The sequence below is a fragment of the Lycorma delicatula genome, chromosome 3, assembly GCF_047948215.1.
Source record: "Lycorma delicatula isolate Av1 chromosome 3, ASM4794821v1, whole genome shotgun sequence".
Taxonomy (NCBI): domain Eukaryota; kingdom Metazoa; phylum Arthropoda; class Insecta; order Hemiptera; family Fulgoridae; genus Lycorma; species Lycorma delicatula.
In genome coordinates, this window is record NC_134457.1 from 68791288 (window position 1) to 68807308 (window position 16021).

The 16021-nt window shown below is 27.8% G+C and overlaps 1 protein-coding gene across 2 annotated transcripts; it reads right to left on the reverse strand.

The window, feature by feature from the left end:
- Positions 1-708: 708 nt before the first annotated feature.
- On the reverse strand, positions 709-13540 carry LOC142320909 (uncharacterized). Of its 2 annotated transcripts, XM_075358891.1 has the most exons (3): positions 13218-13540; positions 6556-6721; positions 709-1920 (listed from the first exon to the last, which is right to left on the reverse strand). In XM_075358891.1, exons 2-3 carry the CDS (start codon positions 6564-6566, stop codon positions 777-779), a joined length of 1155 nt encoding a protein of 384 aa, XP_075215006.1. In that variant the 5' UTR covers positions 6567-6721; positions 13218-13540; the 3' UTR covers positions 709-776. The 2 variants fall into 2 exon arrangements, with proteins under 2 accessions (XP_075215006.1, XP_075215007.1); XM_075358892.1 differs by lacking the exon at positions 6556-6721 and having other exon boundaries at positions 13218-13538.
- Positions 13541-16021: the final 2481 nt, after the last annotated feature.

Consider the following 16021-nt stretch of genomic DNA (forward strand, 5'->3'; position numbering starts at 1 on the left):
GTTTTCTTCAAGCTGCTTCATGCAAATAGCATAGAACTTCCAGGTAGTAACCCTTATTGACTCTCTGATAATGATTTGGCGATTGTCCCTAATCATTTTCTTCATTTTTTTGAGTCATAGGTTGTTGTGCTGAGACATCCAGGGCACTCATCTTCAATGTCTTCTCTTAGAAACATTTGTACCACTTGTAAACTTGTTTTATTCATAGAAGAATTGTCAAAAGCAACATTCAACATTAACAGTGTGTGCTGCACTTATTCCATTCTTAAAGGAAAATTTAATGCAAATTCTTTGTTCCATTTTTTCCACAAGTTAAAAATCATCACTATACCAAAACACGTGTATCCTTTTTGACAGTCAATAATAAACTAAGCATCCAATATGGCTACCAATGTAGACATACATTAGGGACAAGTGTACCAACACAAAAAAAAAAGAAATTGTGAAACTGCCTGGGAAATTTAAAAATTCTGCATATTTTTTTATAAAACCTCATATACATTTAGAACTTTGTTATCAATATTTTATTATCTTTTAGCCCTGAGACCTTAAAAACTCCAGGAGTACCAAAGTGTGGGATGTTCATAATTTGGCCAATAGCAATACTTTACTATTGAAATATACTACTACAAACAAACAAGTAAAAATGTTAGTTTAATAAATTTTGATTATCTTCAGCAGAAATTAAAAAAAAAACAAAGTAAATTAATTATTTTTATTCATGATATAAAATACAAATTTATTATTTTTTTTTAAAATTTATATTAGTATTTATATTAATGTCTTGCTCTAATTTTTGATTGTGAAATAATTTTATCAATGTACTGTTTACTCTGTTCTTGGAGATGAGTTTCTTTTACACATTCTGAACCACCGTTTGTGACACAGAGATATGGTCCCCCAAACCCTCCTTCAAATTCAAGTGTGTCAATGCACTCAGGTTTTTTTGTTATCTCGGAAACTTGAAAAATGAAATTATTTTCACAAGGTCCTTGTTCTTCAAGAGTATAACATGCATCACTTCCGTTTTTCCAAGGAATGAGATTTGTATTTTTACATGGATTTTTTATACATTCTGTTTCTTTGTTATCATTTTCTACAAATAAGTAACCATTTGAACATGGACCTTGTGTGTACAATTTAAAACAAGAACCATTTACATACAGCCCATACGTAGTTTTACATTTACATGCTCCATAACCAAAAACATCAGTTTGCACTACATTTCCAGGTCGGCATAATAAATCTATATTACTGTCACTATAATTAAAACAGGTCCTAGTTTTTGGCCAGTAAAATTGAAAATATTTACACATTTGTTTTTCACATTTTGGTGTAATCTTTGGTGGTGTAAGAATTGCAGACTTCAAATCCAAAACTAACCATTCTCCTTCATTACAATTTTCTCTTTCTAACAGTTCATGGCAGGATTCATTGTAATACACTTGTTTTTGTGAAAAACATTGAATCTCATCTTTTGTAAAACTATCCATTGAAATTGTTTCTTCATTAGGAAAAATAATTTTATCATTATTTGAAGTAATAATCTGAAAATATGTATCATTTAAATTTCTGTTTTGTGATTTTGAAGTTATCAATATATTTGATAAAGGAGGATTATGAGATAAAAGTTTATTTTCATCTGTATCTGGTACAGTATTTTTGATTGAGCCCAATACATTTGTATTCGCAATTATTTGTTTGTTAATATCGGTATAATAATCATCATTCCTATCAGCTGTGGCTAGAAAAACTTGTTTAATTTTAAAATAGAAACAAGTTATTAAAAATATTGAAATTTGAAATTGTTTCATGTTTATTTTACTGACATTAATATTTTTGAAATTTTTTTTATTAAAAAATAATAATTTATGAAAATATTTAAATATTTCTTTGCTGAAGTTGTGTTGAATAATAATTCTGTAACAAATAAATTATCACAAATTAGTATAAATAAATTATCACAAATTAGTAGTACTTTTTAATCATAAATTAATTATTAAGAGAAGTTATTGTAATAGTGAAATCTTCTTTCTTTACAATGTAACATAATCTGCAGCTTTGTTCAAATGTTTCATTACACAGTTTTATGAAATTTTAATACTAGTGGATCAATTCTCATATAACTTGGATACCAACAGAGAAGTTGGTTTATTAGAGATAATCAGATACAGTTTTGTAATGATACATTTTTCAAATGTCTATTGAAATAAAACTGTATTAACTTTACTGCATTTGCTATAAAGGGGGATTGCTTATACAAAGCAACATTATTAAAACTGTGCAATTTATATATTTATAATTCATCATTATGTAATTTGTAAACATTCTGAGTACTGATATCAATTACGCTGAGTAATTACTATGGCATTGTTTATATATTACTGTTTAATAAAAAGACAACTTGCTAAATATAGAATAAATAAATCATCAAGAAGAAAATAAAAATTTATTTATTAAAAAACATCAATTTTTTTTTATTTATGCTAAAATTTACTCAAACAAATGCCACTATTATTACAATGACCACACAGTAAATATTTATTAAATTTTTATCACATCATATTTCCTAATAATGTTTGTATACAGAATGCATTATGTTTTTATAGTCTATTTTCAATATTACTCAGAAAGAATATGGATCCAGTAACATTATGGATGATGTGTAATAACAAGCGTGTATGCTCAAACAAACATTCTTAGTGATTCAGTTAACCTGTTTGTAGTATTCAGCTGAAGAGGGATATTTCACACATCAGTAGTTTTTTAAACTTCTCTGCCACCTACTAGCTTCTTTCATAAATTACTCTTATCCCAATTTTACTTATACTCCTTGTTCTTTAGCTCTTGTTCCTTCTATTATAATATTTCTATAGCAGGGATTACCTTTTCAATTGATACTCTTCTCAGCTCCTTGTCATATTTTTGATTCCTGTCAAAAATATCGTTTATTGAAACTTACTAGTAACATCTTTTTTCTCACCTCAATCCATCTGATTGTTTTTTTTACTTCACCAGAATTACATCTCAAAACATCTCCAGTCTCATTTCAATTTTTGAGTAAATAATTCTATTCTATTTGAGAAGAAAAATGATTCAGTGGAATATCGATTATAGAATATATTATTAATTGTATGAAATATCAATTGTAATTGATTATAGAAGTCATGTAGTAGATTATAAGTTTTAGTAAATCATTTAAAAGTAAACTTATACATTGTCTAACTGAATTTAGTAGACATTGTATGTGACTAATGACAAGTGTAGTTTTCGAGGGGTAATCATTTAAATCAGCTAGAAATCTGTATTATCATCTCTGTACATTATATATAACATGAATGAAGGTAACTATAAGTGAGAATTTCTTTATTTAAACTTCATTTATAACTTAATATACTACTGAGAGTAATTACTGTGAAATGGCAGAATATCTTTTCTACAGTGCTTTAAACTGAAAGAAATGTTAACGTAAGACATACAAACAATCAAAAATTTCCATAGTAAAGTGAACATAATATTTTACACTCTGTATTATGAATTGCTATAGTTTTTCTTGCACTCCAAAAATTTGTTCTTCCATACAAATAAATAACCTTTAATTTACATTGTTAGTATATTATAAAAAGACTAGTTCTATATTTTTAAGTTATCTTATTCAAGAAATATGAACACTTCTAAAATGCATTCAGATGTATTATTTTACAAATGATCATTAACAATTTAATCTGTTTGCTGCACTATAACTTTTACTAAAAGATGAAATTACAATATCGCTTCAGCCTTTTCTATTTTATATATGACATTCCTATTAGTATCAAGTATTTAGAAAATAATCCTAAATGGTTTGTAAATGTATTTTAAATAACTTTTTTTTATTATTTAGATAGGTATTACAGTTTCATAAATTATTTATTACTTATGACATCAATGTGTGTAATTAACCACATTCTAAAATTAATTTAGTTGTATTTTCAAATTTATACCTGTTGATCTATATACTGTGCTTTTTGCATTATAGCTTTAGAATAATGTCTGTAAATAGCCTAGAGTTTAGCACCAACCTAAAAATTGTTTGTTCTACTGTATTTGTACATAGTATTCTGCATATACAACACATTTTTCTATATATTTTTGTATAAAATTATAGTCTGAGATGTTATTTAGAACTGAGTAATAATTTTTGTTGAGTATGACATAAACAAATACAGTAGAAGTCCGATAATCCGGCACGTTCGGGACCGGCTCGGTGCCGGACTACCGAAAATTCCGGTCTATCGGGCGGTAATTATAAGAACAATTAGGTTAATAATTAAACTACAAATACATTATGCAAATACATACAACAAAGTTTATTTTACATTTCATATAATGTATGTACACGTACTGTAAAACATATTTCACTTAGATTTAAAAAAGTCACGAATGTCTTTTTGTTTTCTTGACTTGGCATTTAGTATAAAATTTATTTCTAATGATATGGAAATCAATCATTTCTGAAGCACTGTAGCTAGTACTAGCCTCAGCAAAAGAGATAAAATTATTTAGTGATTCTGCAGCTTCTGCCCAGCTGATTTTTTTCCTTTTCTTCCGTTTCGGCATCTCGTTTTTTTAATGTTTGTCTAGAAGCCAATTTTTCAGTTGTTACCGATTGAGAAGCAAACTTCATTAGTTCATCTTTTTGTTTTTTAATGTCATAAATAGTTGATGAGCCAATATTAAACTCATTCATTAAAACATTTCTATTCTCGCCTTTTTCTAGCCGTTTGATGATTTCTAGTTTCTGATTGAGAGTCAGTGTTACGTGTTTTCGTTTCTCTCCTTTTGAACTCGAAGGCTTAGGTTTTGAAAACATGGTCACTATACAGTTAGAACGAAAATCACTTTTTTTATAAACAGTTTCAAAAGTTACGTTTACTGCGATGTGAAAGGACACAAAACAACAACACACAAAAAAATGGCGAAGGCGCTTCGTGATTGATTAACGGAGCTGCACTACACCTGAATTTGTTGTGACAGCTGAGACTAGCCGGCGCTAATTGTTTCCGAACAATACCGAGCGTTTCCGGATGATCCCGAACTACCCCGAAAACTTCCGAATAGCTCTCGAGCGTTTTTATTTGCTTTAAAGACACTTTTGGAGAAAACCAAAATTTTTACAATTTTCCGGAGCGATGCTGGACTATCGGGCATTCCGGACTGTTGGATGCCGGACTAATGGACTTCTACTGTATATATGCCTAACTTTCAGAATAATTTTTTTATTCACAAGATACACTTAGCTATTAAATGAATAATTTATTGATTTATGTTATTTTTATTATACTATTAAATTTAATACGATACTTATATTAAATTGCTATTAAATTTTATATCTCTTTTAGTTATTACCTGGTTTAAATTTTGTAATTATTTACAGCTCCACTAAAATAAAAATCTCAGTTAAAATGGATTTGTTTTATTTGAAAACATTCTTTGTTTAAATTACTATAAATATAAAATATAATATATTTTCACAGTTAACATTATTAAAAATAGATCTTGTAAAACTTGTAAGTTTATAATGAAAGCTTTAATTTACAATGAACGTTATATTGCTGTGTGTAGCATTAAAGTTGTTCAAGGAATTTTACGATGAAAGGATCTGTTTCTTTCTCACCACCAATTCTTTACGGACTGTAGTCGGTATCACTACACCTAATTATCATCTCTTAGGTTTATGTCAAAGTTTGGTAACTTAAATATGACTGTTTCTTATAAGTTCATCAATTTATTTTTTGATTGACAAAATAGCACCAAAATTATCGATGTATGATGATACCCAGTTTTAAATTACATGAAATAATTTCATGGTTATACAAATCATGAATCATGTTTTTGTTTTACAAAAAAATAAATAAAAACAGTCAAATGATAACTTTTGTTTTGACAAAAATATTTTACAAAATTTCTTTCTGATCACTAGATCTATATTTGATACTAGCAGAGGTCTATTTTTTGTACAAAAGCTCTTCTTTATAGACATGAAATTGTGTTTGATTAAAATATTAAAATACTTATAATACTTTTAATACTTATAATCCTTACTTATTCCATCCTTTTTAACTTAATCTAAATTTTTTTTAAATCTCCCACTTTGGTATATTGTACTTTATCCTGATTACCTTATTGTCCTCCTTTCTGTCACATTTCATCAATGCTGTTTTTTAATCTTATTAATTTTCAAACTGAATTTCTCTTTTAGCAGTAAGTTAACACAACCTCAACATACAATTTATATGTATACAAAACTAACATTAATTAGAAATTTTTTTAAGTATTCTCATTCTTTGTAATAATAATCAATGAAAAATGATTAATTTTAAGATCATCAAGAATTAAACTTATCTCTAATTTTGAAATCTTATTAACTAATTAACATTCTCAACGCAGCATTAATATACACAACCACAGCCATGAATAAAAAAAAATTGAAAAATATGAATTGATAATTTTCTATTACTCTAACAATAACAACATTTAAAAACCAGTAGTAAAATTATGTGTAAAACATTTTACCTGTTATTCATGTATTTTAGAAATTTTTTTTTTCTTTATGATTATATTTATTTCTCCTGTTGAGTTGAAGCAGTGTTTATAATGCATTGTTTTTATAACAGTAATATATTAATTTACTGCTTTACTCTCTTTCTGTCCCAAACAGATTGTGTCGCATGTAAAACATCTGAGATACAAGAGAAACCAGTCAGAATTACTTCCTCTAAGAGTAATAAAATTCATTGAACACCAGTCCATGTGTGAACAGAATGAAAGTTGATCATTTGTAGAACTGAATATCACCTGCCTTTCCGATGGGCTTCATATGCTGATGTGCAACCATACATTAGAGAAAGTTCATTTTGTTCAGTAAAAATGCAATGGGAAATCACTTCACTCATCACTTTCCATAGTAAATGGCGCAAAGGATATTTGTTATTCTTGAAAATGGCTGTCAGTTTTAGGAGTGACTTGTGACTCATGTCTGAATACCAACAGCCGTTATAGTTATAACAATAATATATATATATATATATATATATACTACACCTTTTATAATATTTTATGTAATAAAAATGGTTGTATTATTAATAATTATACTTATGAGCTCACTTGGCTGAAGAGATTATCAAAAATACTGGTGTGAAGTACTAAGCGAGGTAGTGCATAAAGTACAGAATGATAGTGTCTATGTTTGGAATTTATTATGGTAAGCAGCTTGTTTATAACGCATTTTACTTATGTTTTCAACTGATATAAAAAAATTGTTCCAATTTCTAGGTTGTATTAGAAGTACCATTCCTGTAATGGCCAACATACATTTGTATCATCCATTGCCAGGGTATGACCATGTGTAGTAAGAAAAAGAAAATACCCAGCTTAAAAAATAAACAATTTTACATTATTTACTTCAACCTGTAGATCATGCCTGGCCAACACGTGGCCCGCCACAATAAATTGTGCGGCCCGCCGGGAGATTTTATACTTCTATTGAAACTTTTGTTTCTCTTTGTATACAAAAAATATTATATAAATTATGTGTCATTGATATAATGCGTAAATGCGACTACGAACTCCAGTTCTACATTTGATATCTACGAACGCCAAATGTTACTGAAAGAATCGGTTTCATTAGGCAATTATCGGTAACGTTCATCTGTATTTTGAATTCAGTTATGCAATAAAGAACCAATCCACACATTTTTGCTCTTAGTAATATAGGAGTGGAATGATGACGTCGAGTGGCGGGCAGCGGTTGTCCGATGCGCCGTTGTTTTGCAAGCCAAACGAGAGGGATGTACGATAGGAACACGATGAAGGGCACGTGCGTCTCCTACACAATTAATTTTAACTGTAATTTTAATTCTAAAAATAAGTATATATACATTATGTTACAGGAATTGACGTTTGAAAAAACATTGGATTCCCATGAATAAAAGCGACATTTGAAGACATCAGATTATTTTTCCAAAGAAATTCTGAAATTTATTCAAGTGAGTATATTGTAAAAATTAATGCAAGAAAAATTAAAAATTAGTAATAATTTAATAAACTGTTAGATTGATAAAAGTTATTACAAATTATCGTGTCAGTGCACTATTTTCATCACTATTTGCATTGTGTTTAGAAAAGTTATTAAATATTGGTATTTTTACATAATATTAATATATTATTAGAAAACAAGAATACTAAATTACTTAAAAAAGTAAATTTTGTTGCTCAATGTAATATAACAACATTCTCCAACTAACGCCTATTTGTAATTTTTTTTAATATTTCAATATGAATTCAAAGAAAATTTGTCGATGAAAACAGGAGATTTAATGATCATTGGGAAAAAGATTATTTTTTCACAATGCAGAACTCAAAATTAATGTGTTTAATTTTCAGAGAGACAGTTGTTGTATTTAAGGAACATAACATTAAAATCTACCATTCTCAAAGCAAGTTATTCTGTTGCCATGTTGATCACAAAAAAAATGAAACCATTTTCGAATGGTGAACTGGTGAAGGACTGTTTGGAAGCAGTCACAAAAGATGTTTTGCCCAATAAAAGCAAGTTATTTTCAACTATCAGTCTTTCACGCCAAACTATACGTCGTTGCATTGATGACATTTCAGCTGAAATAGTAGTAACTTTGCGAGATAAAATGAACCAATTCATATTCTTTGGCATTTGATGAAATACAGATGATTCAGACACATCTCAACTTGTGATATTTTTTCGCAGTGTGAATGATTCATTCCAAGTGATAGAAGAAATGTTAAATCTTTTTAATTTAAAAGACACAACTAGAGGAGAAGTTGTTTCCCAGGCGACTGAAAAATGTTTTAGCCGAAAATAGCTTAAATTTTGAGGCTTTTTCCAGATTAACAACAGATGGAACATCTGCTTTGGTAGGTAAAAATAAGGAAGCTGTAAAATTATGGATAAGCTAGATTGCAGAGGCATTAAAATCAGTGATATTTTTATTATTCACTGTTTGATACATCAACGAAATTTATGTGCTCGGGTATTATCCATGAATAATGTTATGAATGTAGTTATAAAGATAGTAAATTATATTCATTCACATGCTCTTCAACATCAGCAATTCAAAGAATTCCTTAGCAAATTATCTTCTGAATATCGTGATATCGTACATTTTACCAATGTTAGATGGCTAAGTCATGGAAAATGATTAAAAAGATTTATTAATTTACGGGAGGAAATAGATATGTTCATGAACAAGAAACAAGAATCTTTTCTTGAATTAATTGATTATGATTGGTTGTTAAACCTATGTTTTTTAGTGGATATTACAGAAAAACTTAATCGGCTAAATAAGGACTTACAAGGGCAAGATAATTTAATAATTAATGCTTGTAATTTCACCAAAGCTTTTAATAACAAATTATTTTTACTTAAGTGCCAACTTAGAATTAATAATGCTCAACATTTTCCGCTGTTAAATAACTTCCCAAAAAGCCAACCTAAGAATTTCTCGAAATATGCTAAAGAAATAAAGAAACTTATAACTGCATTTGATAGTAATTTCTCAGAATTAGCAAAATATGATAAAATTTTTTTAATATTTTCATGCCCATTTCATGTTGACATGATCAGTGTTTCTGAAAATCTGCAAATGGGGTTAATTGAGTTAAAGCACAACAATGAAATAAAACAAATTTTTGCATCCACATCAAAAATTAATTTTTACAATATTAATATTACATCCGAGAGGTATTCTAACTTAAGATATTTTGCACGAGTTGTAAATTGCAAGGATCCACATTTGTTTGTGAAACATTTTTTTCAAAGATGAACTTTACAAAGAGTTCATCACGCACTTCATTAACTGCTGCCAGTTTAGAAAACCAGTTAAGATGTGCAACATCGAGCATAAATATAGATTTTCAAAAATTAAGTGAAAGAAAGAATAACTTGAATGTTAATTATATTGAATCATAGTATAACAATAAAGTTTTATTCATTTTGTATTTGTATTACATTTTTTAAAAGCATGTTTACCTAAGCATATCTACCCGCTGTAACGTTACGCATCATCAAAGTGGCCCGTTTAACCATTTGGGTTGGCCAGGCCTGCTGTAGACAATAAATTCTAAACCAGTTTCTTATCTATAAATTTATTTATAACATACATATAACTTTCAGATCATTTTATTTTGTATGCATTCAAACTACTCAATTTTCTGTCTTATTTATTAAGTTAATTGTCTGGTCTGCAAATAATTATTCTATGCCCTTGGAAAGTTAAATTATGAATAACTTTGTGAGAAATTTGACTGCAGTTTTTGCGTTTTATATGACCATTAATGGTGAGTTGTTTATTTTTAATATTACTAGTAATTACATAAATAACCTAAGTACTAGGATTAATATGAGTAAAATGTGGAATCCACTGAAAAGGAAGGCATTAAAAATTCATAAAAGAATAAGTCATAACAAATTTGTATTTTAGTTCAGCAAATGATAACTTAATTATTGTCATAAAAGATCTATTGAATATTTTGGTGACTAGGATAAGCTTTAGCAAAATTGTAAATAATTGAGATAACCTTAATCAAGACAGATAAAAAAAAATAAAGGATAAACAAAAATAGTTATCCTAATAAAAATTCCATTCAAAGAAATATTCAGGCTTTTTATTTTTTAATTATGCTTCTTAACTCAATAACATTTTTAAAATTTGTTGTAACAAACAGAATTTTTCTAGGACAACTTTATTGTGTTTTAAAGAACATCCGTTATCCATTATCTTTTATCTAGGAAAAAAATTAATTTTTTACTAGGAATGATTTTGCTTTGGGGTAGTAAATTTTTTTATACCATAAATTTAACAATACAAAAACAAAGGCAGAAAAATAATTTATTTAGAAGAACTTAGATGCTTGTCTGCATACAAGAGTATTATGAAGAGATAAATATTTTAGCAATTATATAATAGTTTACCAAAATCTTACAAATTTGAAAATAATTCAGGTATTGTAAAAGGCAATCCCAAATTCCATTTTGTTATGGCCAAAAAATGTAAAAGTTTATCTAATGATAAAATAAGAAGTTGAGAATTCAGTAAAATTATTATTGCTTCAAAAGATTTGTTAATAATTGAACTCATAAACTGGATAAGTCAAATAAAAATGCAATATAAATGTAATCAAAAAGGTAATGAACTCCAAGAACTGTACAATCCATTGGCTTCTTCCTTTAGATACAACCTGAATTAAGGAAGAAAACAAAAAAATCCTAATAAATTTGGTAAAATTAAATTAATTTAATTTTTAAAGTAATTTTTTTAAATGTTGTGCAAGGTTGATAGATCAATATTTTTATAAGAAAAAATTAAATAGTTCTACATTGTAATACTAGATTAATAATAAAAGTAATTATTTATCACTAAATATTTTCCTTTAATATTAAAATATTTATCTCACTCTAAAACTGTTGTAGTTAATTCTAATTGTTATCAAACATTTTGATGTTTTATATATATATATCACTATAAATTAGTCAGAATTACATTTAAGTAAATTTATTATAATTATACTGAGTGAATTTTAATTTGAACGCATAATTGTGTGATTAGAGGGATGTGCCATATTAAACTTTTCAATGAGCTCAATAACACAACCAATAACTGGGTTACATTTGTTTACGATTAAAAACAAATAAAATGAACTTTGATATTTCACATAATGATAAATTTTGTTTTAAATTGTATTTTTATTTATCACACATTAATGTAACTTTTGAGGATCTCTGTATTGTTTGTAATAGCAGCAAGTTTTTGTTTATTGTAGAACAGCTCTTATTACAAACATAGAATACTATATGACACTTGAATAACATAATGCAGTAGAAATGAGTATGCAGTGCTTGTACACTAAGAGCAATATTTATATTATTAAGTGTTATATGACTTACCTCTCCTTTTTATTCATTATTTTTTGAGACTGTGTAGTGTGTGATTATTATAATATGCTGACAACTGAGCACAATAAATCTCTGAATGTGTAATCTGTAAATTATTCAGCAGAAAATCTACATTTTTAGTATGCTTGGCGTGATGGTACTTTACTCATCGATGAAGACAACAGGTAACCACTTTCTTTAATAAGTGTAGCATGGTATATGTTTTTGAAAATAGTCATGCCATTTTTGTAAGTAACTGCCAGGTCGCCTAAATCATGATTATGACACTAAACATGCATTCAATTTTAAAATGATAAAGGGAAATGAATATATACTATGTAAAAATAAAATTTACCCATTAATCATAGCATATATATAGTAAAAAAATGGATTTTTATTAAAAATATTTGCTTCCAACCATATACATTATTAATAATTATTTGTTTGTTTTTGATTTGATTTCAGAAATGGATCTAATCCCATACATCTTAATGTTAAGAGATACCTATCCTACTTTGCTTGATAGTGTTTCTGACAACAACAAAAATCCTTTTGTAAATATATTTCTTTGAAAAAATCCTAACTTTTAAGGTCCTCATAAATGTTAAGAAAGATTTTAGCATTCAACCATGAATTGCAGTGTACATCTAATAAATACCTGGCTACTAAAGCAACTCTGATTACTTGCATGAAGTTTTGTGTTTGTAATGGATTTTTCTCTTTTAAAGCGTAAACATTTTTGCTTCGTAATTAATGACAATAATATAAGTATAATTTTATAAATGGCAGATGATAATCAGTTCTCCTTTGTTCACAGTAGCCAATTTATATCTACCCCCTACAGTAAATAATTCTGATTGGTGTCTCAAAATGATTTGGATATATAGACAGACAAATATTGTGCAACAAGAATTTAATATCATCAGGAGACAGCTCTTTTGTCACTAGAAAATGTTACATATATGCTTGCTTCCTTTCATAGAAGTGAAATTATCAAGAGTAAATACTGATAAAAATGTGGCCCTCCATTAAATCAAAGTAATTAAATAAATAAAATTAATGTTTAGTTAATCATTCCTATCATAAACGTGTTTTTCTTTTTAAATTAACATGCCGTTTTTCCTAAAGAAAATTATTGTTCTTAAATATATTACTTATGCTACTGTAACGTTTCTAATTTGCAATGATATTATTTCAAATAAAATTATACTTAATAAAGCGGATTAAAAAATATAATAAAAATATTTAAAAGATAAATAAATAAACCTACTTCGATTACCGTCCTTTTCGTTAATAGAAACCTCTTGTCTACGCTGTTTAGGATTAACAAGCTCTAGGACACTGGCGCAGAGTACTTGAAAGCGGATTACAGAGAAGCTCTAATTTAACATTCAAGTGAGGCAGTGTGTCAACGTTTGTTTCGCTTTTGTTTTTTTACTCCCTCCACTAAAAAGAGATATATTAAAATTTTAAAAAGTAATCTTTATTTGTTTTATTAGGAACTGTTTGAAACCGAAATAAAAAATATGCATTGAAAAACTTCTTTCAATTTAAAAAAAAAGATTGCGTTAGATTGCCCACAGCACATCGTAACACAATCGTTCAACCTTTTTTTTTGCGATGTGTTACACCGAATGTCAATAACCATGTATGTTGCCTCGGCTTTAAGCCAAGACCTCCGCAATATATTATTTTGTACTCGTTTCCTGCTGAGCTAAGCCAAGAAGCAACACATTCCATATGAAATTTTTATAAAGAAAGGTCAAGGATATTTGGAACTAACCATTGCTTTACTTTTTTCAGGTTAGTCTCCGGAACCATCGTAAGTTATTACTTCTGAGGAGGAATGAGGATGATATGTATGAATGTAAATGAAGTGTAGTCTTGTACAGTCTCAGCAGCTATTATGCAAATTAAAAATCTGATTTTACTTTAAGTGGTAATAGCCAGGTTTCTATCGAAAAAATCGATTGAGACATAAAATTGCTGTATATCATTAATTAAATTTAAATTCAGTTAATCATATTAATTTTTAAAAGCTGCATATTTATTTCAGCCAAAACATTCAATTAAATAGATCTGAATAACTTTACAATGAATGAAATGTAACAAATTGTCTATTACGAAGTGTGCGCGCTGACAGACATGACACATCGGCGTATGCACATTATGAAGACCTTCGCCCTGCCCAGATCCTTATTAAGTTCATTACTATGCGTTTTAGAGTAAACTGGCAGAGGAAACTTTTAAATTATTATTGAATGATTCATCATTATTTTACAGTTATATTACAAATGTTTTAAATAATTAATAAAAATGTACCAAACAAACAATACTCCGGTAAGCTTGTGAATATCTTTTTTTACTTTTAATTATTTATCTTAACCAGTTAATATTGCACTGGCGTAGACAGAACTACTATTTACATACATATAAAATACATAAAAAGATAATAAACACGGTAACATTCCGACACAAATTGTCACAATTTTTATTAGACAGAGACGGAGGAATCGCTATTAGAAAAAAATTCTTCTAAATAGTAAAAGACCTTCCAAAATAAAACATTTTTTCAGTTCTGTTCAAAAACGGGGAAAAATCCTATACATGAGCCAAGCCATCAGGTTGGCAACATAAGAATTAAGAGCCATATATATATATACATAGAGAGAGGGTTGCTCTCAAAGATGGTTAGCTTGAGACTCATTGTAATTATTGCATTTCCTTTCTGTTTTATATTGGTGTATATATATATATATATACACACACATATGAACTCTTTCCATCCCAAATGTTCTGTCTTTTTGGCTAGTACAAAATCTCTAGTATATAAGGGGATGGCAAAATATTATATTTCATTTTTTCTAAAAGTCTCACTGCAAGATGCTTACCAACTTAGTCCTTTTATGTTCCTAACTGCTAACATTTTGCTACAGCAGAATACTCTCAAGCCTTATTTTATTTTTGCTACAATAAACGTTCAGGGTATCCATTGAAAAAATTAAAAAGTACTAATTTTACATTAAAAAGAAAAAAATACAATTAATATAATAATTTCATCAATATAGTTTTACATTGCGCAATATTATGGTACAACGAAAAATGAGATAAATGTTAAGTTAAAAAAATTAAAATTCTTAGGTACTAAAATGTTTGTTAAATTAGTATAATAAAAACAATATAAAAATGCACAGTTAAATCAATGCAATAATTACATTAGTACAGTTTTAAAAAAAAGGGACCCCAAGTAAGACTGTAGGGCATAACATTGATTGATTTGCAGAACTTATATTTCATCATAACTTGAAATTATCTGTTTAGTAAATAACTTTTCAGCCATTCCAATATTGGACCATGAACTCTAAGAACATTTAGTTTAGATTAAATGAATGAATTACTCTACCAAATGCTTTTATTACACCTATATAAATTGTATCGAAGTGGTCTGAAATATATGATAAATATAAGTTTTAAGTTCAACTAAATTAGTTGTTACATATCTAACTTGAGTAAGTTTGTGTTTATTCATAGATATAACACTTTTAAACAATGTATTTAATTGGTCCCAAACTAGCATTTAGAAAGTTTTGAAATAGTCTATCTGTAGCTGTATCTTCTCCCCATAGCGTGATACTAAATATTAAATGAGAATGTACGAATGTATAGTAAACAGATATGAGCATGTTCTTAACTCCAAATTTAAATAATATGGTTGTAATAAATACACCTTTTCAAACATGTCTTATAACACTCTTGAATTCAGATACTCATGAAAGATTCTGTTTATCTAAATCCTAATACCAGGTAATTTTAGTTTATCAACTTTTCCACCTCTTAGCTTCCTAAATAGTTAAGAGAAAAAAATCATGAGCTAATTATTTTTGGATCAAGGAAATGTAATTTGTTTTTTCAGAATTAATCATAAGACATTATCATTATCTAGACACTGGATTAAAGTATCTGCCTTGTCATTCATATTCATCTCAAGTTTATTTGGGTTTTAATATCATCTAGAAAGGTGGTATCATCACCTAAACCAAAAAGATCTTTGGTAAAATATTGAATATGTATTTA